Source organism: Xiphophorus hellerii, chromosome 12, assembly GCF_003331165.1.
Source record: "Xiphophorus hellerii strain 12219 chromosome 12, Xiphophorus_hellerii-4.1, whole genome shotgun sequence".
Taxonomy (NCBI): Eukaryota; Metazoa; Chordata; class Actinopteri; order Cyprinodontiformes; family Poeciliidae; genus Xiphophorus; species Xiphophorus hellerii.
The window spans coordinates 7,617,241-7,640,537 of record NC_045683.1 but is presented as its reverse complement, the minus strand read 5'-3'; the positions used below and the strand labels follow the sequence as shown (position 1 = coordinate 7,640,537).

At 37.0% G+C, this 23,297-nt stretch overlaps 1 protein-coding gene across 3 annotated transcripts; it reads right to left on the bottom strand.

Moving 5' to 3' along the window:
• Positions 1–671: 671 nt before the first annotated feature.
• malt1 (MALT paracaspase 1) lies at positions 672–23,239 on the bottom strand. Of its 3 annotated transcripts, XM_032579248.1 has the most exons (18): positions 23,036–23,239; positions 22,747–22,938; positions 20,066–20,232; positions 19,644–19,765; positions 15,478–15,625; positions 14,849–15,033; positions 13,734–13,830; positions 13,600–13,647; positions 12,387–12,410; positions 12,255–12,299; positions 9,798–10,001; positions 5,512–5,689; positions 4,622–4,693; positions 4,396–4,523; positions 3,499–3,648; positions 2,830–2,987; positions 2,611–2,736; positions 672–2,434 (listed from the first exon to the last, which is right to left on the bottom strand). In XM_032579248.1, exons 2-18 carry the CDS (start codon positions 22,893–22,895, stop codon positions 1,949–1,951), a joined length of 2,487 nt encoding a protein of 828 aa, XP_032435139.1. In that variant the 5' UTR covers positions 22,896–22,938; positions 23,036–23,239; the 3' UTR covers positions 672–1,948. The 3 variants fall into 3 exon arrangements, with proteins under 3 accessions (XP_032435139.1, XP_032435138.1, XP_032435140.1); XM_032579247.1 differs by lacking the exon at positions 23,036–23,239 and having other exon boundaries at positions 22,747–23,029; XM_032579249.1 differs by lacking the exons at positions 13,600–13,647; positions 23,036–23,239 and having other exon boundaries at positions 22,747–23,029.
• Between the last annotated feature and the right edge of the window lie 58 nt (positions 23,240–23,297).

Genomic DNA, 23,297 nt, shown 5'->3' with positions numbered 1-23,297 from the left:
TTAATATTGATGATTTAATACTGGTTACACTGGCTGATTATTTCAATTATGACATGGAAATAATGTCTTGCTATGAGTGAAATAATCGGCCAGTGGAAGCAGTAATTTTTCATAAATATTCAGGAATTATTAACTTACATCAACCTCATATTATTATTTTTATTATCTTATTAGTTAGTTTTGTCTTATTTCAAGTTTACAAAGATATTTGAACTAGAAACTAAACCAAAAATACTTGGTAACATTTTGTGTTACTTTATGGAAATGATTTTGTTTCTCTGGTCTGTAACACAGCTGGAAACTTTCTCAGTCATGACAGGCAGTATTTTTGACTCCAAGGTTAAAACTTTTCAAAATCCAGATCTTTATGGCTTTCATAGGGAAAATGTTCAAGTCCAAACAGGTTTAAATGAAAAATGAATGCAAGATTTGTCCCGACTCCGGCTGTAATCCACGCCTTGTGAATCTGTCAAACTCTTGGATTGGTTTTGTTTCACAATCCTCTCAAAGGTGCCGATTCCTTCCACTAAACTTTCCATTACTGCGCTTGGATACAGCCAGTTTCTTTTCCAGTGATCATTTGGGGTTTATCATCCATGTGGAGGGCGAGAGAGTCTGCTGGATGATTTGGTCCTGTAAGCTAAAGTATGCAATAAAAAAAATAAAATAAATATTAATAAAAAAATTTTTTTATTGGTCTTATGTAATTATTCAAGGTTTCAGGGAAATAAATTTTGTTTCACTTTCTGAATTAAAAACTTACTAAAAATTTTTTGGGTTAATTAATTGAGAAAAACTGGAATATATTTTGTTCTTCCTATACAGAGTGACGATCAAATCCACAGCAAACACAAACTACATTCAACAATGACAATTTACAAAAATACATTTTTAAAATAAAACCTTTATGCACAAAGTTTTATGTAATTTTTTTTTTGTGTGTTACCTCACAAAGGTTTTGCGCTCCCACGTAATAATGTATTTAGTATTCAGTTCATGCAGCATCATGGAAGGTTTTGAAAGGCTTTTCCAGGTATCATTTCATTTTTGAGTTATCTAAAGTTTTACCTATTTTTCTTTTGGATAAATGCACCACAAATTTATGTGCAAAAAGCCACAAAACATGAAAGATATTACATAAACAACTGTGGACAACCAATTAATAGATTAATTTTCAACCAATTTTCAGCTCCAACAAGTTAAGAATGTAGAAACACATTTTTGTTTAAAGTTTAATGTACAGGTTTAACTGACATATGTGATTGTGATTGTGTTGAAAATCACGACAGTGTGTTAGGGCCATTGTGCATACATAAAAAAGTTGTGATACATTTCTGACAAAAAAACCTTCTAGAAAAAAACTTGGAAATTTCTAACTTTCAGAAGTTTAAACTTTGCTGTAAAAAAAGCTCAGAAATTTTGAGATTAATCTCAATTTTATAGAAAAAAAACTTTGGAAAAGTTTTGGAGAAATTTCTAAAAGTAAAACATTTCCAACTTTTAAAACTCAGAAATTTCCAAGTTTTATCTAGAAAACATGAGTTTTTCTAGGAATTTTCTGACATTTCAAACTCAGAAATTTGAAAGATTTTTTCCTAGATAATTTATCAGATCAATCTCAAAGTTTTCTGAGTTTTTTCTAGCAAATCTTCAACATTTGAAACTCAAAAATTAGCAATTTTTTTCAAGAAAATTTCTCAGATTAGACTCAAAATATTTTTGGCAAAAATGTACTTTTTATTCTTTGTACAATGGCCCTACAATATAATTTATCGCAAGGGAACACAATACTTTTGTGAGGTAAAAAAAAAAGTCCCCCATGTCCCCTGTAGGGGGCGCTGTAAAATCTAAATACAGCCTACTAATGCTCAGAAATTCAAGGGTAAAGAAGGTAATTTAACAGCAGCAGAACAGAAATCCGTCCTTTGAGCGAGCTGGAGGCTCCGTGTCACTGAGGCTGAAGGTGCAGGCTGCTGATGAACACGGCCTGCAGCTCGTTGATGTCCTCCGTCGCCTCGATGGGGATGCTCAGCTTCCCCGGGGAGCTCAGGAGTCCGTCGGACTCGTAGGTCCGGTCAAAGTCACACTGACTGAGCTGGTCGTAGCAGGAGAAGCCGCAGCCGCCTGCTGCGCCCTGAGCGTGCTCGCTGATGTGCAGGTAGCGGTGCTGCGGGGACAGGCGGCTGTAGTCCTGGTGCGACCCGTGGTGCAGGTGGTGCTGGTGCTCTGGGCCCGGGCTGTGGCAGGGGCTCTGGGACGGGCTGTGGGGCATCATGCAGGTCTGCAGGCAGCTGTTCCGCCGCACGGCCCGGTGCAGGTCCAGCCGGGCGATCAGCGGCTTCCCGATGTTCACGCTTTTGGTCCAGAATATGGGATGGTCATCGTCCATAGCTGCAAACGTTCCCTGAAGGCAAACGGTGAAAACCAGCTCCTCCTGTTGAGGGAAGGGTTAGCAGAGAGAAAAAATGTTTAGAAAGCAAAATTAAAAGTTTGAATAAAAAGCTTAAATAGACATTCAGGCCTGGAAGGAGTGCAATAACTTTGGTGTTCTGTTGTTTTTAAACTGTTGTGCATGTAGTCTACATTTTTAGCTGCTCATATGTAGTTTACCCTGAGTTTCTGCAGAGAGCTGAGTCTGGTGTAGAGGCAGTGCTGCGGCAGGCTGCTGGACAGCAGGTAGATCCCCGTCTCCTCGGGAGTCTCTCTGTTCATTTCCTTTGGATCAACATCAAGGTCCTGCAGTAAAAACAGCAGGATTTCACCTTCCAACTCAAAATATTACAAAACATCTGTAAAGTTGTCAAGAAGAGCACATCGCAGCGTGCAGACCAGAGAGAAGTCGGTGACGTGAGCCTGGCAGAAGGACATGTCCTCGGGCTTCTTCACAATGTGGGTGTAAATGACGAGAACGTTGGAAAACTCTGCAGCAAAGCCCAGCTTGATCTGAGCGCCGCAGTCAAAGTTCAGGCTCATGCTTTCAGGAAGCTCTGAAACAACAAACAAACGTTTCAAGTTTATTTTGTGTACTGTTATTATTTAGGGCTGAAGCGATTAATCGTGATTAATCAATTAGTAAAATAATCGTCAACTAATTTAGTAATCGTTTAAACGTTAACTGGATTATACAGACTCAAAAAAATAGGGTAATTTGTAGAATTTATTAAGCTAAAATGTACAAGGAAGATTTTTATTTTGCATTTAAGATAAAAAAAACTTTTAGCTTCACCTGGTTCAAATTCTGTTTAAAAAAAATCAATTTAGCATCTATTACCATCCACTTATTAAATGGTTAATCCAAAATTAATCAACAAACCAGCCTCACCAACCTATATTCACCGATCAGCTGTGACTGAATAAACCAGAGGAATCCCAGTGTATTTACATAATTTTTTTTTAACAAGACTGATTATATCAAGGCATAATTTAGAGCCACAATGTTTAACTTAAGGCTTCCCTGACGATGGATAAGAAATTATTAGACACTTTTAAAACACTTACCGTGAGCTTTTGCCCACTGTCTGCTGTGAGCGTGAACGAGGTCTGCACTGTCGCCGGGCAGAATGGGGTCGGTCAGCGCCCTCCTCTCTGATAGGCTGCTACGGATTTCCAGAGCCTGCTTTCCCTTTGTGGCGTCAAACTGACCCATGTCTGGCCAGAAAAACATCCCAGGAACAAAAAGTGACTCAAACGAGAATAGTAATGTTTTTGTGAGCATTTAAAGGAGACCTAATAAGCAAATTTCACATTTTGCACATTTCTATATCTCCGTTTGGGTCTCAACTGCTTCTAAAAGCAGCCAAAGTGTTTTTAAAAAATCACACAGCTGTCTGGCAATAAGTTAATGTTTTTTTACTGTTACCTAGCAACACCAGCAAAGGCCAGCCCGTTACCTAGCTCCCAAGCAGAGCTCCAGCATGTTTGGTCAGCTGGTTTTACTGCTGTAAGCTCTGTACATGGGCTGTTTTTAAAGACAAGTGTTTTGTCTTGTTGGTTGTGCAGAAGGCTCTACTAATTCTTGTCAAAGACGTACAGTTGTATAATTGTGGATCTGTTTGTGGATTGTGGCCAGCAGCAGCTTATTAGTATTTAAAGTGACAAGACGCCTTAAAACAGCTCATTCTAACAATGATTTTGTGAAAAAAACATAAACATGTTTTGAACAGGCTTATTTTAACCTGTTCACGAAGCATGATACGTCACATTTACAGCTTAAATGACGCCATGGTAACGCTTCATAATATGTTCACCAACAGTACCCTCATGTCACTTTAAAACCAACCACCCAAGCTAACAAATCCTGCTCTTGTATCTATTATGTTATAAAAACCCAATTTAGTAATACATTCCCCAACACTTGACATTTGTGTTTTGCACAGCTTCTTTTCCTTTTCTCACCTTCTGCCACTCTGTCGAGCACCACCGTGATCTTCTCGTCATCCAGCAGCCGTTTCTTTAAAAACTTAACGAACACGCCGTTGGTGAAACCCGTGGAGCTCAACTCAAAGGCCTCAGCGTCCTGGCACCTGCATTACCACTCAAAGAATAAATTATTTAATTTCTGAGAGAACAAAAAAAATTAATTTATAATTCACTGAAATCACAACATCTGCTGCAGACTTACGTCGCATATCCAAAGACAATGTTGGCCGTGACTCTCAGGACGATGTTCGGAGTGCTTTCATCATGAACATTCCTAAAAAAAAAGATTATATTTATAAAGAAAATAAAATCCAAATTGTATGGAACAAATGAACGTTATCAGATGTGTAGAGTGAAAATATAATACTTTTTAAAACAGCGACTGTACATAAAGCTGAACCAAGTTCAGTACATGTTGTTTTGAAAAAAAAAAAAAAATCACATTTTATATTTTTTTGTACTTCCATTTGGGTTTCTACTGCTTCTAAAAACAGGCTAAGCGCTAAAAAAACAAACACACACCCAGCCGTTTTCTGGCAATAAGTTCATGTTTTTGGTAAGCCGTTTCAAAAACTTTCAGTATGTAAATTTACATTCCAGGGGCATCGCGCCGTTGCCTAGCAACCAAAGCCAAGCCCAGCCTCTTACCTACAAACAAAAGTGGAGCTCCAGCTCATTTGGTCAGCTGGTTTTCCCGCTGTATGCGCTGTACAATGGCCACTGGAAAAGACAAGTGCTTTGTTGTTGACCTACCATCCAGAAACCTCTTGCTGGATTCTTGTTGGTTGTGCAGAAGACTCTACTAATGCTTTTCAAAGATGTACGCTTGCATAATTGCGCATCTGCTTTCTGCCATTTTCACGTGCAAATGTAAACTATGAGTTGAAGGACGTGGCCAGTAGCAGCTTATTTGTATTTTAAGTGACAAGACGCCCTAAAACAACTCATTCTGAAAGGAGCTTGAAACAGGCCGAGCTGACATTGTCTCAGAATGATTTTGTGCAAATGTGTAATGAACAGGTTCCGTATAGCCCATAGATCTATCCTAACCTGTTCAAGGAAGCTTAGTAGAAGTAGAGGTGATGGCCTCACCTTTTTCTGCACATGTCCAGCAGAAAAACATTGAGGCCCGTTTCCTTCTCCTGCATCAGCTTCAGAATGCTTTGTACACACAGGCAGTTGGCGGAGTGGTACGGGTTCGGTGCATCCACCGGCACCATGAAGCTGTTTCCGTAGTTCTCATATCCGTGTCCAGCGTAGTACAGCAGACCTGAGGATGGAGCAGTGTGTGCAAGTCAGCACTCCTGAGAACAGAATCTCTCACTGCAGCCAAGAAATAATGTCAATAGTGAAATGCAGGTTCCTCGTTTGCATTAAGTAATAATTTCAAACACCTCTGTATCAGTTATTTGATTCTTCTCAAAAAAGAATTACACTTAGTGTTTACATTTGATGTGCTTTGAGAAAATCCTGCCCCAATGTCCAGAACAGCAGCGTGAATCAAATCCAGAACACTGGAAATCTGGGTATAGAGATTGACTCAGACCTCAACCTTCAGAGCAACATGAAGATAGTTACAAAGTGGGTCTGAAGAACATTTCCAGGCTTAAAGAAATAATGTCTCAGCAAGATCTAGAGAAACTCATCTATGCCTTTATCTTTAATGGCACCGATTACTGCAACAGTGTCTTCACAGGTCAGCTGCAGCTGATCCAGAACGCAACTGCATGGAGAAGCAGAATTCAGTTTCTAGGCTCCACCGATCTGGAACAAACTTCCAGAAAACTGCACAGATGATAAAACTCTGAGTTTCTTGAACTCAAAGCCAGAGTTGCCTTTGGCTTTTGACTAAATGTAATGTTTCTTGCTTGTTTTATAATACATGGTTCTCATGTCACAAAACACTTCAGGGAACTTTGTAGCTGACAGACATCTTGGTAGGTATCCATGACTAACTGTCATGACAGTTCCTATGGAGTTGCTATGGCAACAATTAACAAGCTGCAAGCTTAGAACCAGCTCTCACTTTGTTCCTATCTAATTTATAAACAACATAAGGACAATACAACTATTACTCTATTACAATGTTTGAGTACTTGACTTTCTTTTTGTTGGTCTTGAAGTCGTGGTTCGTCTATGTGCTTGCCTACCAAGATGGTTCAGTGGCCTGTACATAGGCGTAGGAACCGGGGAGGGCGTGGCCCCCCCAATATTGGAGACAGTCACATTCGTCCCACCCAACAATTTAATCGCAGTTGCGAAGAATTTTGAAATCTTCCACTTGCGTGCTTTTATTTTGAAGGCGCACCACAGCGCTCCTAACTCTTCCCCCTCCCTCCTCTGGTGAGGTCTTCATTTAGGTTATTGAAATTTGTATTAACGGGTTTTAATTTTTAAATAAACTAAACTATTTTATTATGAGAAGAGTTGGTCAGGGAAGACATAGGTGAGCCGGGTGGAGTTTCAGAGTGTGAAGATATAAAAATTATATTAATTACAATAGAACCAAAAAGGAGAACAGGTGAGGACTGATGTCAGGTTGATTTCTTTCAACGTTTCAATATTTTTTTCATTATTTCCGCACTACAAAGGTAATGGTTAGGAGACATGAAAAGAAAAGCGCTTGAGGAGAGGTTTAAAAATAGATGAGTGAAAATTTTTGCTATCAGAAATGGGCTACACAGTAAATAGAATGGAGATGTAAAATAATGTATACATCTGAAAATTTTAATAAAGTTTAAATTCTCATTTTGTATGATAAAAACATACTTTTTATATTTAGTTAATTTACAGTCTGATACTGTAATCTGTACTGTAGTGTCTGTTGTAAATCCATGAATCCATGCAGGGACATCAGGCTGCAGAGAGTCAGAGGGAGGCAGAGACAGAAACACATGTCAGTAGATATTTTAGTTAAATGTTGGTGGCTGAAAATGACAGGAGAAAAAAAACAAAAACATTTAGGCTTTTTCCCTCAGTGTTTTTTATTGCTCATGTTTGGTAAGTTGCTGAATGCAGGGCTGGAAAGTGAGACTGAGTTATCAGTGAGGCGCTAAGGTGTCTGTTAGATGTGAAAAGCATAATTTTTATTTATTTTGTAGATCAAACTGTTGCACTGATGTAGAGAGTTGTTCAAGAAGAACAAAACTTGTTTTTTAGATTTTATTTTTGTTGGTCAAACTGCTGTATTGAGTTTAAAACTGCTGAGTCCTATTTTATGAGCTGTTTTTTACTTCGGTATTAGAAAGAGGAAGAACCTGTTCAATTGCCAGTCAACTTATATCAATGCATTTTGACCAATAATCAAATGTCTTTTGACCAATAAAGTATATCAGAATCTGGTAGCTTGTGTGTGCTACCACCGTATTTAGCTTGTTAGTTGTGAGGCAAATGATAAAGTGAGTGTTCAGTCCTGGAATGATGATCATTATGCTTTTTTCTCTTGCTCTCGGTGAAGGCGGACACTTTTTCCTCTGCTCCCTCCCTGCCCATGCCTGCCCTGCTTGCTCTGTTTTTTGTCTTTTTCTATATTTGTGGAGCCTTTCTTTGCACATCCTCCAAATCTACAAATTATGGATCTGGTCAACCGGTCTCTCAATGCAATTGATCAACTTTTCTCAACGAGAAGACTGGGCACAGGAGAGCCCTCTTGTCCTGCGGGGACACACCCGGCGGGAAACACCCTGGATTTATTCATGATAACAGGATTTCTGCTGTTTGGAGCTTGCGAATACCTGGCTTATCGACAAATTTGTGACGGACTTGGCCAAAATAGCGAACACTCAGACTGTTGGTGTGGACAGAGACACAAGTTGGATGCGAGTGTTGCTGAGACTCGCAGCCCAGCTGAGGACTCTTAAATTCACTAACGGGATGGAAAGGATCTTGAAGAAGTTGCTAGTTTCGGCTCAGTGGAACGACCAAACTAATTTGGATGATTGGGACCTGAGATGTATCGGAGAGACTTTAGGGAAGATTGAAATTTATAATCTAAACGACATAAGACATTCTGTATCTGAATTGGCTTTCCCTGTGTTGGCTTGGAAGGGCTGCATATTTCCAATCTCCTTGAAGATATGTAAACATAACGCTCCTTCCCACTTCACCCCCTCCTGTTATCCATGCAGCTGTGGAGCTGAGAACTCCCAAGGACATTCCTCGATAACATCTTTATGGGATTTCTGCCGGGAGGCTGAGCAACGTGGTTTCATGGCCCTGTGATGTTACCGCCTTCACTCATGTCTTTGTTTTGCCCTTTGTTTTGCCTGAATGTTGCCATTTGCCCTAATGTGTCCTTTCCTCTTTTTTATTTTTATTAGAAACTGTAGAGTACTCAATTTCAACCCAGAAAATGATTATTTTAGTTTATTAGTAATATTAGAAATTGTGGAGTACGCACTATTTAGATCAATATTATACAGCCCAGAAATGGAATCAGAATTAGAATTAAAATAACTACAAACTTAGAATTCAGAAATACTTAACAGGAACAGTCACTACTTAGTTACTTTTATACTACTACTTTTTAGAAACTTAGAAACTGTGACTACTTACTTTTAATCCAGAAAAGGATTTAGAACAAACTTAGAATTTAGCTAATTTTTTAGAAACTGTGGAATATTCACTATCTAGACCAATACTACACCATCATTATTTAGAAACTATGGAGTACTCACTTTTAACTCAGAAAATGAATTAGATTAGTCACTCTTAGTTTATTTTAACAGAAACTGTAGAGTACTCACTATTTAGATGCAGAGACCAGAAGCCCAGAGGACACTTTTGGATCAACACTGCTAGACTATTTTTTAGACTCCTGTTCTCCCAACCCAGAAATGGAATTAGACCAGAGGATATTTAGTAACCCTGAACAGGAGCAACTAGCTTACATACTTTAGATCAACATTAGATTCTTTTTCTTCTTTTGCTTTGTTATTTTGTTTGTATTTCCTTTTAATTTGCGTAAAGTACTTTGTATTGCCTTGTTGCTGAAAATGTGCTATATAAATAAAATTACTTTCACCTTTACGTGGATGCATAACTTTAATCTGATTATTGGATTGTAAACAGTAACGTGTTCAAATACTTGTAACTGAAACAAGGGGCCAGATTAGAGTAACACGTTACTGACGTGTTGATGGCACAATTGTTTATGACATTTCTGCTCAAGCTATTTACTGATCGGTCAGGTTTCCGATATGCGTCCCCCCCCCCCAATGACAGACTCGTTCCTACGCCCTTGGGCGTGGATCACTTCTGGTTCACTTTTGAGAACTCTGTACTTGTTTCCGTATTATGGTGTTATGGTGTAGAGTTCTTTGAATTGCCTTGTTGTTGAAATGTGCTTTAGAAACAAACTCGACTTGACTTGAACGCACCGTAAACCCCCTTATGCAGCAGCAGTAGGAACTCGTCCACGGCGTTCCTCATCTCCGACTCGGTGAGGTCCAGCAGTGAAACCACTTTGAAGTTCAGTTGCCGCAGGAGGTTGGTGAGGTCGTACACGTCCACCATGGGGGCCTTGAGCTGCGGGTGGTTCTGGTACGACAGGTTACCGATCAGCAGGGCCACTTTGTCAGTTGCTGACGTGAAAGATGGAAGGAGATAAAAACAATATGGACTTAATCTGTTACATAAGGCGTTCATATTGAACTCGGCAACCATCACAGGCAACAGGAAGTGGTTTGTCCCCATGTTTTCTTTTTTTCAGCAGATATGTTTTTGCATATTAAAACATTGCTTGAATTTGTTTCTCTGTGTGTTACATGGTATCCAGCTCAGCACAGAATGTTTTGTGAATATAACAGATCTCTAAAGGAACAGCCATGTTTACTAGGAGCAGTTCTGTCGTTTTGTGTGATTTGAAAAAAAAAATCTCCAATAAGAATATTTGCTTAAAAATAAATACAGGCTGCTACAGAGGTGGATAACAAATGGGGAAAAAACAGTTAATACACAAATATCTTCAAAGAAAACTGCAGTTTTCACATTTATTACTCCAAATATTTATTAGAAAGACAATTCTTATGTTTTTCTTTACTACTTCATCCAAACATCCATCTTTGTAGTTGGACTCAAGCCTAATTTAACTTAAAGAGGCTAATTAACAAAACATGGATGTCAGAACAGACCTGACCCCACTACTGTGGTGTATTTATTTTAACATTGTTAGTTTGTGTCAATCCAGTCCAGACTAAAAGTAAAAAAAATAAATCAGTGTTTTTGTCTTGCTATTTTTTTACTTCTAAACTTTTCTATAAAAAATTCAAACTCAGCACATATGTGGATGGGTTTCCCCTCTTTTCTTACTTGTTCAAACAAGAGCGCACATGTTCAGATTGGAGTGACTGAATGCTGATAACGTCAGCCTCTCTGGAATAAGTACAGCTTTCCTATACTAGAATAAACCCTTTCAGCCTCTTTCATAAAATAGGGTTGATTACTTTGACAATATATAACGTGACAGGCATATAGTATATTATCAATAGATAATTGGTCCGATAGTATAATCAATATTCAATATATAGAATATTAATTAAACTCCGATCCAGATCCGCAAAGTTAAGACAGGTTGGTGGCATCAACTAATTCACTCACTCTTTGGTTACCTAGCAACAACCTGCTGAGTAACTGGCGCAGAAGCAGTTTAAGGTTTTGCCACCGTGCTTCATAACGCACTTAGAAATACATAAATAAATAAAATAAAAAACAAGTGTGGAGTGAAAACTGTGGCTAAAAAAGGAGAGATCACAACACAAGTTTGGTAGTATTTAAAATATTTAAAACAAGAAACTAATCAATGGTTGTCAATCCCTAATTTTATAAAACACATTGTGATATGTTTTTTCAGCTATAAAACTATTAAAAGTTAAATCAGAGAGCAAAAACGTCTTAGTCAACAAGAAGGAGAATCAACCACATAATTTTCACTTCTATACTTTACCTAAACTCAAGTTGTTAATGGTTTGTAAATAAGGCATGTGCTGCATATAAAAGACAAGCTCCTGCAGAATGTGTCTTAAAACTGTATTAATTTTCTACTCAGAAAATAAGAACCACATCTTGTTCTTGATTACAGATGAAAAAGATGATATATTTAACATCTTTGCCCAAAATTATTTACACATCCCAGGGTGAAACATGTGGATTCTTGAGTAGTTGGACTTGTTTTTGGAAGAAAAATCATGAGATTTGTTTAAAAATTAAAAACAGAACAACTAGCTTTAAATTTAGTTATTTGAATGAGACGCAGTGTGTTTGTTACTGATACTACAATAATTTTAAAATAACATAAATTAATTTGAATATGTAAAAATTTGAAGAATGATGGAAATAATTTTCCATTTGGATTTATCCCTTCTTTATCAGAACAGGTCAAATAAATGGAGCGATTACACAACTGAAACTGTCTGACATGCAACACTTTGAGGGGTCTGCCATAAATTCTGAAGAAAAAGTGATAAGAATCAAAAATACATAAAAAAAAAAAACACAGAGAGGGGAAGGAAGTAGATCATCCTGTGATGACCACCAGTGACATTTGTACCTGTTGTTATTCTGCACATCAGTCACTTCTGAGACATGAACCTTTTCTTTCCTGCTGATAATTTTCTTGTTAAATGTCAATTTAGATTGTTTTTCCTTCTTTGTAAATTAGGAGGATAACTCTGGGTGTCTGATACAATGTGGCTGACGATATACATAAACACATATACATATCCCTTCAGAATTCACCATGAAATTGATGTTTTCTCAGTAAAACTGTACATCAACCAAACATAAAAGCAAACATTTGCTTAAATTTTCTGAGACTTTAATGAACCCTAGACACTCACCGTAAAGTTGCTCAGGCAAACTATTTAGGAAAAGTTCACAGGAATCTACATTTTCAGCAAAACAGAGAAAAGAAAATTAAAGCAGCTGCAATATAATGGAAAAAAATCTGGGCAGAGTTTTAATCATCCTACCTCCTCCGATGGCGTAAATATCATCTAAAGAAAAAAAAAAAAACATACAATCACATAAATGATATTTTTTGTTTTTACACACAGGATCAGGCTGAAAATTATAAACAAGAAAATAAATGACAAGTTAGGAATGATCTTAGGAACTTTCATGCAACAGAGTTAAGTTAGCAGAATTACTTTTAAAAAGACAATTAGTAGAATTTAATTACAACTTTCAACAAATTCCATAAAAAACTAAATTTAGCATTTCAATAAGCTATTTTTATTTCTGCTTTCAATAATTATTCATGGATAAATATTTTTGTTGCCAGTATCTGAACTGATTTCTGCACCACAATTCTTGTTTTCCCAATTAGCACATTTTCTTTTTTAACTCCACAGAAAGTAAAACATTAATTTGTTCTTAAACTAAAGTTGCACTAAAAGCAACTTCCAAATATTATGTTTTCTTGTTTTGTTTTGTTTTATTTAACATCATCTTTGTGCACTTAGCTTTGAAATAAATAACCTAAAATATTAAAATACATAAACTTTGTGTTATATTTTTGGGTTTGGAGGAATTTCTTGTAATGTAGAGACGTTTAGTTAAATAAAAGTGACAAATTGTGATCCATTGTTGAGTTGTAAAATGGGTCAAGTCTCTCGTTGTTCAGCCTTAAACATGAACCTTGAAAACTAATCTTTTCTAAGGCGGCAATAAAAAGTAACTTCAGTTGGAAACAATCCTTATAAAAAAAGCCACATGAATGTGATTCAAAATAGTAAAAGATACTTATTTGTAACAAGTGGCATAACATTTTTTTCAGTGTTTCAAGTAGATTTTAAAACATTTCAGTACAAAACATGAACCTTTTTGGGTTTTATCACCTGCATGTTCCACAAACAATAAAAAAGTAACACTGTGTTGAGCTATTTTATTACTTTTGAATTAAAAGGCAACCTTAGTTCAGTTCAATGCGTTCTATCATTGTAGTCTTTTCATGGGATTTGTTGATTCCCATCTTACAGTGTTAAACGAAAACTGCGGCCTATATTTAAATCACAATTCATGCAAATCACATCTTAAAATGAAACCCTGTCAGAACGGTTAGTATCCACCAGACCACCATGCAGATTACGACCCAGATGCAGCCAGAGGAACACATTAGTGTTTTGAGTAAGGCTGTAGTTAGTGTGCCTGTTTTTATACACCATGCACCGCTTTCGACTCTACCTTCAGAGCACTCCATTGCCCCTGAAATCTGGACAGATATCCTCGGTGCTTTCAGTCGAGAACAGAAGCAAACAAACGCTCAGACATTGTGAGTTAAGAGCTGCTGCTAAAAGCACCAAAAAAGCGTAACATACCTATCACAACATCAACTTCATTGGTCCACATTCTTTCCGTGCTGCTGCTGATCTCGCAGCGATACCTGCCATGATGATCCTGCATTAACTGGGGAATCTGAAACACATGAAACTTTCATTTGTGAGAGTAGTTGTGAAAAAGCAGGAAAGGAGTTAAAATGGGGGTATTATGTGTTTTTCAGGCACATAATACTATTTTATTACACAATCAAGTAACTATGTTTACCTTCAGTTAGGGGTGGACGATATGGACTTAAAGTTTTATCATGATATTTTATAGTACTATAGTGATAATGATAATAGTGACTATTTACTACGACTTTTTCAGGCAACTGAATGACACAGCAATCACAGCCCCACCAAAAAAAACTGATGTAATAAGCTTCTTTCGGACACCATTCACATAAAGAAATGTATCATTAAACTGCTAAGAGTATCTGTGTTTAATCATGCTGTAAAATTTATTGATACTCTCAATGAAAAAACCGTGGAAAAATTTGTAAAATTAACAATCCCAACAGTTTTGGGGGGGTTTAAACATAGCTAATTGAAATTTATTGTGACAAATCAAACTTCTCCCCATGGTAAGAAATTTATCAAGATAAATGATAAACGGTATGGTATGTTTATATATATTTAAAAATTCCTGTTCTTTCAGAAACTTTGCCTTCAAGAAGTCATCGCTCAATAGCGTTCTTCTATTAACCCTTCAACAATGTTTTTACCAGCTTTGTACTGAAAAGTAGCTCAGGTAATGAGTTCAGCAGATGAGCAGTTCCACCAGGTATTTGCTAATTGCTGCTGGCTAGTCTGAAGGAGCTGAATGGGGGAGTTTGGAGGGAGGGTAACCCTGTGAGGTAGAAGCCCAGAAGCTTGGAAACTGCAGCTCCAAGGAGGAGCTGCCCCTCAAAGGCGGCGCTGGGTCCATCCAGATGTTTTGCACAGCTGAATGGTTGCCATGGAGATTATAGGATTTCTCAAACATGCATGAAAGAATCAAAGCAACACTCCAGGTATGTTTTTGATGAGAGAATTATATATATTATAACCTGACGTAAAGCTCAAAAAGCTGATTTTGCATAACCTTGCCCCTTAAATTAAAAATAAAACATCACCATGAGTTTTCTCTTTGTGGCGTTTGGGATCGGCACTCCGTTCCTGTGCCACTGGTATCGAGGGATCGGCCGGCCCACAGCACCACACTCCAGCTGCAGGGTTTCCCCAACATGCAGTCGCTGGGACTGAGGATGGATTGCCAATTTCAGCCGTCCGTCTATGGACTGATAACTCTGTCCTGGGGCTGTTGGAGGAAAACACAACATTTCCTGCATGTAAATACAACAACTGACTTAAAGACTACATTGTTCAGCTGTTATTATATGGAAAGAAAAACAACAGGAACTGGTGAAAACTTTCCCAAACCAAGTACTTTTGTTCTAGCTTTGAGTCCAAAGATCTTAATACACTTGATATAAAACAAAACCAACTTACAAGCAACTTCTCAGCAAGAAATATGATCTTGTTATAAGTCTCATATAATGTGTGGAAAATGTCTTGTTATAACTGAAATAATCTGCCAATGGAACAAGTAATTTTTTTATTGACCTAAAACAAGCTCGTATATCTTGCTGAAAAGTTAGTTGCAATTTAGTTTTGTCTTATTTGAAGTAAACTAAGTTATTTGCACTAGAAACTAGACAGTAATACTTGGTAAAATGTTGTGTTTTTGCAGAGAAAGTCTCACCATAAGACATGGTGACATTTAGGACATCCACCTGAGCCCACTGGCTGAATTCACAAGCATCGCCACAGTTGACCCTGCAGATGTAAAAGCCGGCATCCTTCAGCTGGACAGGACTTATCAGAAGCTCTGGAGAGAAGCTGTTTGGTACCTGAGGTAATGAAAATGAAAATTATGTTGGTGGAGCCATGTTCCACTCTTTACTTCATTTTTTCTCTCTATAAATAAGTCAAAGATGAAAGCAGAATGGAAAAGCTGTGACTCAAAATGTCAAGTATAGCCCTGATGTTTCCACAGAATTTACTGTAACAGTGAACATCACAGCCACTAATGAACTGAACTCTTAGAATTGGTAATCAGCAGGTGCGACCACCTCTAATAGATGCAGGAGTTTTGGTCGTTTGCTGGTTTGACTGGACCAAAGTTGCAACATTTGTTTTATTTTCAGCTGGTGCAGTTCGCTTTCACATTGTGTCAAAAGAACCAACTTCCTTCTTCATAAAATGTAAACAACATGGAGTTGAGTCAGATTTTAGTAGTTGTAGGATTTCTGTTTGGTCGTCTGTAAAAGATCACATGCTATCTTTTCCTCTAGCGTTAGACTCACACGTTTGTTTTAGTTGTATTTACCCAGAATGCCCTGCACTGCAGTCCATTTCCAGCTTTTGGAGAGGTCTCTGCATTCACATATGCATTCGAACTGCACCAGAGTTCACTTCAACCAAAGTGAGATCAAAGCTTTTAGGTGGACCAGAGATTGCTTTTTTGGTCCACATCAGAGTACGGCTAAGCATTCACACCTCCCCAAACAAAATGGACTTTCTAGACAAACTAAATTGAGCTTGATTAAAGCAGACTAAACAGAGCTGGTGTGAATGCAACCTGATTGTTGCTGATCATCAGGGTTAGGGAACCATTTAGTTGCTAATATTACCAATAATGGAAGTTTCAACAAATTTACCGTAAGGTCAGAATGTGCAATGCTTAAAAAAATAGACAAAAATAAAAATAAGAGCTTCAATCTGGGACTTTTCGGGTCTCAGTTAGCATAGCAAAAGCTAAAGTTCATAAAAGAGCAACTAGAAATAGACTGAATAAGGATGTCTTGTTTGGGAAGCTTGTCAGAAAAAATAAAAAAACCCATCTTGGCAGCAAGATTAAAGTTTGCAAAGTTGCATCTGAATGGACCACGTGTCTTCTGGAATAATGTTTATTTCAGGTGAAAAGGTTTTTCTTAAATTCAAACATCACTGCAAACATCTAATTCAAGCTGTTAAGCATGGTGGAAGAAGAGTGATAATTTGGAGCCACAAGATGTGAGTTTCTTGCAGTCATTAATGAACCACAACATCATCTGCATAAAAAAGTCTTCAACATTTTAGCAAAAAACCAGCCCAAATTTGGTCAACAGTGTTGAAAATGATTGCTGAACACAATAGCAAATGTAAGGCATGATGGCTGGAAAGATAATAATCAAAAGGTTGCAATGGACCAATCAAAGTCCAGACCTCAATCTGATTCAAAGGTCGTGGTAAGACTTTCAGTGAGATATGCAGAAACTTTGATTAACTGAAGCGATGCTGCAAAGAGGTAAAGACGAGTGGGAGAGTGTTCCTTCACAATGATGTGAAAGTGTTTGTTCTGTGTTTCTTTTTTGTTTGAGTTTTGTTTTTACACAGAGATTTGGATTTCTTTGTAATTAGATGTAATGATTACAAACAGAAGTCCTTATTGCAATAAGTTTAATCAAAATCAAATGAATTTCTATCATCTACCAGATGATTAATTCCTGATTTTTTTATATCTAGTGGGAAAGCTTTTAATTTAATGAAAAATCTGTTTTTCATAAAGTAAATGTAAACAAAAAGAGATCAGCCAGAATGTTTGTCTTGCAGTGAATCCTTTTTTTAACTTCTATCTGAGCTATTTTAGTTAGCATTTTAGCACAAGCAGGCAGATTAACCTGAAACAAGTTCATAAAGTTTCAGAAAAAAATGCAAACAGGCAATGAAAAGGGTTTTGTTTGCTGCTTAAATCAAGTGGCATTGATGAAGAGGTCAAGCCCAAGCCTGTTTGTTATTTAACTTTAGAGTTTAACTCAATGTGAATTTCCTTTCACAATGTTTTTGTGGATATATACATCTGGTGCACATATATGAATCTTATTGCCAAAATAGTAAAACAGTTTGATTTAGACGAAGATAATGCAAAGTTATGATAAAAATAGGTAAGCCCAACGAACTGTAAGAATTTGCATTTGAATTTAAGTGGAAATCTAGATTAGAAATCCTTAAAAAGCAGCACAATGTGGGACAGAAACAATGTGCTCTCATTCTTTAAATAAAGTTCACTAAACATCATTAAAAGTGACAAACAACTCTACTTATATTAGGAATACATTATTTCAGGACAATAAGTAATTGAGATGCCATTGCTGAAGATTACAATATTTGATATAATTTATGATTAACCTACATATTTGTAACTCTATTTGTTTCTAATTTCAGAATGTCTCCACCACACAGCATAAGGTTTGGTGTCTTAACCACTAAAAATATATATCAGCTGTAAGCCTGAAACAAATAATTGTTATTAATCAATTATTGAAATAATCTTCAACTAATTTAGTAACTGATTAATCATTGATTGGAGTAAACTGACTCTAAAAAAGGGACACTTGCTAAAAAAAAAACCCAGCATAATCAGAGCAGTGACTAAACCAAAACTGTACAGAATATACCTACATTTAAGATGCAGACACCTATAAATATGTTTTACCCAGAGTTTCTCAAATGGCCGTTTTAGCTTCACCCGGTTCAAATTCACTAAGCGAAACCCATATTAATGCATTTTAAGAAATAAAATGTTTATTTTATTATTTAAAAATTAATTTAATTATTTGTTTATTTGCCTCTTTTTATGTGTTTCTAACACTGCATAAAAAAGCCAAAAAGGTTAATGAAAAATTTGCAAAATGTGACAATATTTTTGTCCGATTAATCCACTAATCATCAAGATACTCAATAGAATAAATCGGCTACTAAAATAATTGTTAGTTGCAAACTAAGGAATCCTACCAAACTACAGTGATTTTACATATTGTGCAGCTCTAACTTAGACCAGATTTATAGCAGTGATTGACGCCCAAGACAAATAAAACTGACAGCAATACTTAATTTCCGCATATATGAAATAAGCATATTTGCTTAGCTAAAGAACAAAGAGCGTTAGCAAACAGTGGCATCCAAGTGATCCTTTCAGTTCCTCTAACAGCTGATCAGGAAACAGGGACTTTGAAGAGATCCTTCCCACCATTACACAGTTATGCAAAAACAGGGTCTGTATCGGCCAGTCCACCTACAGCACTGTTTATATACTTATTTACAACCGCAGGTGACATCACCAGACTGTAAGAGTCCTGATTTGCATAAAAGACTTGACATTTTGATGATGCGTCTTTTTTATTTGTAGAAAAGTTTCTTCATCTGCCTTTTTCCTCCGAAAGTAGCATTTCCTTTACAAATGTGCGCAAAGCTTTGTTGATATTTAGCTAATGTAAAAAAAAAAAAAACACACACACACACACAATTTCCAAAATGTGGTGTTTTCATTAAATAAGAAATGTAATTGGCAGCGAAGGATGTAAACAGTTATAAGATACTGTATATTCATATTTCAGCGACAGTGCTAATATGTATAAATATATAAAATTTCAGGCGATTACAGTTTATTTTCTTAAAAAGTAATTAAATTATTTGCTTAATTGCATCTTTTAATGAATTTCTAATATTGTGTAAAAATGTTTAAAAAGTTAAATGAAAACTCTGCAGAATGTGTCAAACTTTTTTATCCAATTGTCAGAGAATAATCAATGAGTGAAATAATTCTTAATTGCAATTAACAAAATGGCTGAATAACCTAAATAACAGACCTCATCATTCAATAATTTAGCAACACACTTTTTAATTGAAATTGATTATTTTGTTGATGTATGGCTTTTGATTAACCAGACCCTGCAGTTAAATTTTAACTGAGTCCCAACATTAATTTTGACACAGATACAATAAAGTAAAGAGTCCAGATGGAAACTCCTCATCTTTCTTTAACCTATATCTGTTACTTAACAGTCATTGGAGTGGTTGTTTGCCTCCATGTTTGTTTCAACTCACCTCTTCTCTGGATTTGAACCACTGGTACTGGACAGGAGATTTCCCCACTGCATGGCAGCTGAGACGCAGATTGTGGCCACAAATTAGAGCTACGGACTGCGGCTGAATGAGGATCTGTAATGCTATGGAACCAAACAAAATGAAAAACATAAAAAGTTTATTGGAAATTACGTTTAGTCAACACTACATGGATTGTGTTCACTGCTATATATCTCTTAAAGAAAACTTCTCGTTTCCTCTTTAAAAAACCCAAACTGGCTGAGCTCTTCTTCTAATCACGTGTATGCAGAGTAGTACTCTCCACAGCCTGTGTGTTGCCACATGAGTCATAAATTCCTCTTTAAGCTAAATAAGGACAACAAAGAGCTATGGAATACTTCACAACAAACAGTAATAAAAGGTTAGCGTGCGTTTCTCAGCACCTGGTGGTTTCAGGCACTGCAGAGCGTCCAAGTTGCCCAGAGTTTGGAGGTAGTCCATGAGGTGACCCGTAGTGCAGCCTCGCTCTCCCATGAGCCTCAGCAGCGTCAGGCTGGGGCTGCCTTCCACCTCCAGCACCCTGAGGGAACACATCTCCATGTCGTCTGAACTACAGGACGAAAGAAAAGGGCAAACTCTGATTAATAATCCAGATTAATCTTTATTATTCAAATAATCGTCACATAATTTAGTAATCGATTAATCACTAACTGGAGGATAAAGACTGAAAAAACAGTATTCAGAGCAGTAACTCAGCCAAAACTGTACAAAACATATATACATTTTGCATTCAAGATAAAAAAAACAACTTTTGTCTGTAAATATCTTCTACACAGAACTCCAGAAGTGGCCCAGTTTTAGCTTCATTTTAATTTTGATTATCAGCTTTATCGTTTCTTCCAGTCTTTTTCTCTTTCTGTTGATGAAGCTGAATGAAAAAAGGCTCAACTCCGGTGCTCTCCACTGACCTCTGTCTTCCTCATTTCCTTAGTGTAATGTCCAGTGCACACTACACAATCTTAGAGTTGTCGGCCGATTGTCGACCCATTTTCAAAACCTGAGAGACCGCACATGAGCCGACAGAAATCCTAGGAATAACGGTGCGATCGGTTCGATCCTGCTGTGTGATGTCCAACAACGGGCACAAAATAATCACTACAAGTCCAGTTAACTAATTTTAAAACCAGGCATTAATCAATGTTTTACAATCTACATGCAATGCATGTGGCTAATGTCAGTCCTGACCAAATTAAAATCTTTATAACCTATTTATGTCACGTTAACGAAGAACAGCTGAAAAGTTACTAGGTTTATCAACTGCCGTAGCAATTTCGCTCCAACTCCTCCCCTTGTCATTTCTATATTCTTTGCATGAAATATGCATAGATTTGCATATTTCATGTTGTTTCCACATATCATCTCCAATGTCCGCTGGACTTCGGGTTGCAGTGTGTCAGCTGTTTGGGATTCCCCTCCGTAATTTCCCCTCAGAAAGCAAGGAGGAGAATCCAGGCTTTCTGATTGGCTACCTGTCGCATTCAACAGGCTGGTTAAGCTCCCAGTCGGGGAAAACCCCTGATTTGGATCGGATCTACCATAACACACCACACACTACAGGATGATCGTTACAAAATCGCAGTTCTAAGATTGTCGTAAGAGGAAAACCGGGGCAAAAAATCGTGTAGTGTGAACTATTGCATCAGGTAGTCGATGTGCCCGTCTTCTCTATTTAAATCTAATGATTACTGAAGGGCAATGTAGTATACAGATTTCATAATCTGCAGTCTTTTGGTTGAATGCAGTATTTATTTACACTTTAGCTTTATGTTTAGTTTTTATTCAAGTGCGTTTTTTGTTAATGGAGACTGAGAATCCATTTTATTTTTGTTTTTGGTTGTTTTATTTTGTTTATCAGTTCCAGTGTTAAGTGTTCTTTTGAAAATAAAGTGTATCTATCTTTGGCAGGAAATCGCATGCGTTATTACGTCATTTCCATTCAATCAGTGTACAAAGGTCTTCAAACAATATTATCGTTTATCGCAATAATTTTTGAGACAACTAATCACTCAGCAAAGTTTATTATCATGACAGGCCTAGTTACAAGTATTTTTAGCTGCAGATGCATCCTTTGCTTCATATGATTAAGCGTACAGCAAAAGAATGCTGTTAACACATTTTAAGCAATAAACCCTTTATCTTTCCTGTTTAAAAAGGAATTGAATTATTTGCTTATTAATATTTTAATACATTTATAATATTGTGTCAAATAAGTTTAAGTGGTTAAATCAAAACTATGCAGATTGTGACAATTTTTTATCCAATTAATCGTCAGAATAATCCTTAATCAACCAAAATGCAAAAAATACAACTCAGTATTTGATAACTTATCACAAACATTATTTTACAGTGGCTCACAAAACTGTAGATGCCCCTGATAAAATGTCAGATTTTTGTGATCCAAAAAAATTTAACCATGACAGACTTCAGCAATCCCACATCTTGATTTGAGAATATTTGCAAAGTTCTCTAACTGTATTTTCACACATAGAGAACCTGAGTCTGGTAGACTTGGTTTGATTGGGGAAGTTGTGAAGCGGGACGGTGGGGGGCACTCTGAATGTAGTTCGCCCAGGGCACCAAACAAGCTAGGACCGCCCCTGACCCCAAAATACTTGAACTCTTCCACCTGGGGTAGGACCTGTTTCAGACCAGAAGACACTAATCTTTTCCAGCTTGGATTTGGAGGTGCTTAATTTCAAACTTTGATTTTGTTTTTGTAAAACTACTTTTAGCTGATTTTAATGTATACTTGGACTCACTGTGACATCCCTCTTTATCTTCAAGCAAAACTGACTTTTATTTTGAGCTTCTCATAATCTCATCCTCAGTTACATCTTAAGTAATGCCAGGGAATGATGCAGCCACCACCAGGCTTTACTCTAGGCATGGTTAGTGCAAGTATTTATGTCTGATCATGGTATGTTAATGGCAAAACACATTTCAAGCTTTTAATGCATATTCAGTTTTCACAATAAAGACGAATTATATCTATACACAAATTGTAACTTTATTGTTTTTAACTGCACATAAAAGCACAAACAGTTAAAAGTAATTTTCAGCATACCTGACTTTAAACCGCCTGTCACTGCTCACGATCTCTCCAAGTTTTCGCCATCCCTTATTGCTCGATTTATCCAACACCTCACAAAGTTTCTTCACAATCGGCTCCTTTAACAAGTTGATTTTCGTAGATCTCTCCAGAGAGTCCGACATGTTGGCTCCGGCTAACTACCGGCTTCTCCACACTAGTTTTAAACTTCACAAAAAGTCACATCGAGGCAGAAAGGTTGAAAAAAAAATTGATTTAACTTCCTTCCTGAAAGACACAGTGTAAGTGATACAGGCACACCTACCGAACCATGTTGGGTTTCCCCGTTTCAGAGGCTGTGGCTTGTTGTTACTGCCAAAGATCGTTTCTTTGTTGAGATGGAGCAGCGTGCGGGAACAAAATGTCACAATATTAGCAAGTATAAGTGTTAGCTGTTTGTTGTGAACACACGTCATATATAGATATATAGATGTAAATTGCAAAAGAAAACGCATTCATGTAATTTGCGCTAACTCGTTGGTCAAAAGAATTTGAAAACATAGCTTTGTTAAGCTTTTGCTAGCTGG

Bases quoted from the DNA above. Each gene is read 5' to 3' on its own strand.
- malt1 (XM_032579248.1), bottom strand. From the start codon at position 22,895: ATGTCGGACTCTCTGGAGAGATCTACGAAAATCAACTTGTTAAAGGAG. The intron at 3,649-4,395 runs GTGAGAAAAGGA...TTTTCTGGCCAG, and splicing joins GCTCGACAGAGTGGCAGAAG to ACATGGGTCAGTTTGACGCC. The intron at 2,988-3,498 runs GTAAGTGTTTTA...TTGTTGTTTCAG, and splicing joins ACAGTGGGCAAAAGCTCACG to AGCTTCCTGAAAGCATGAGC.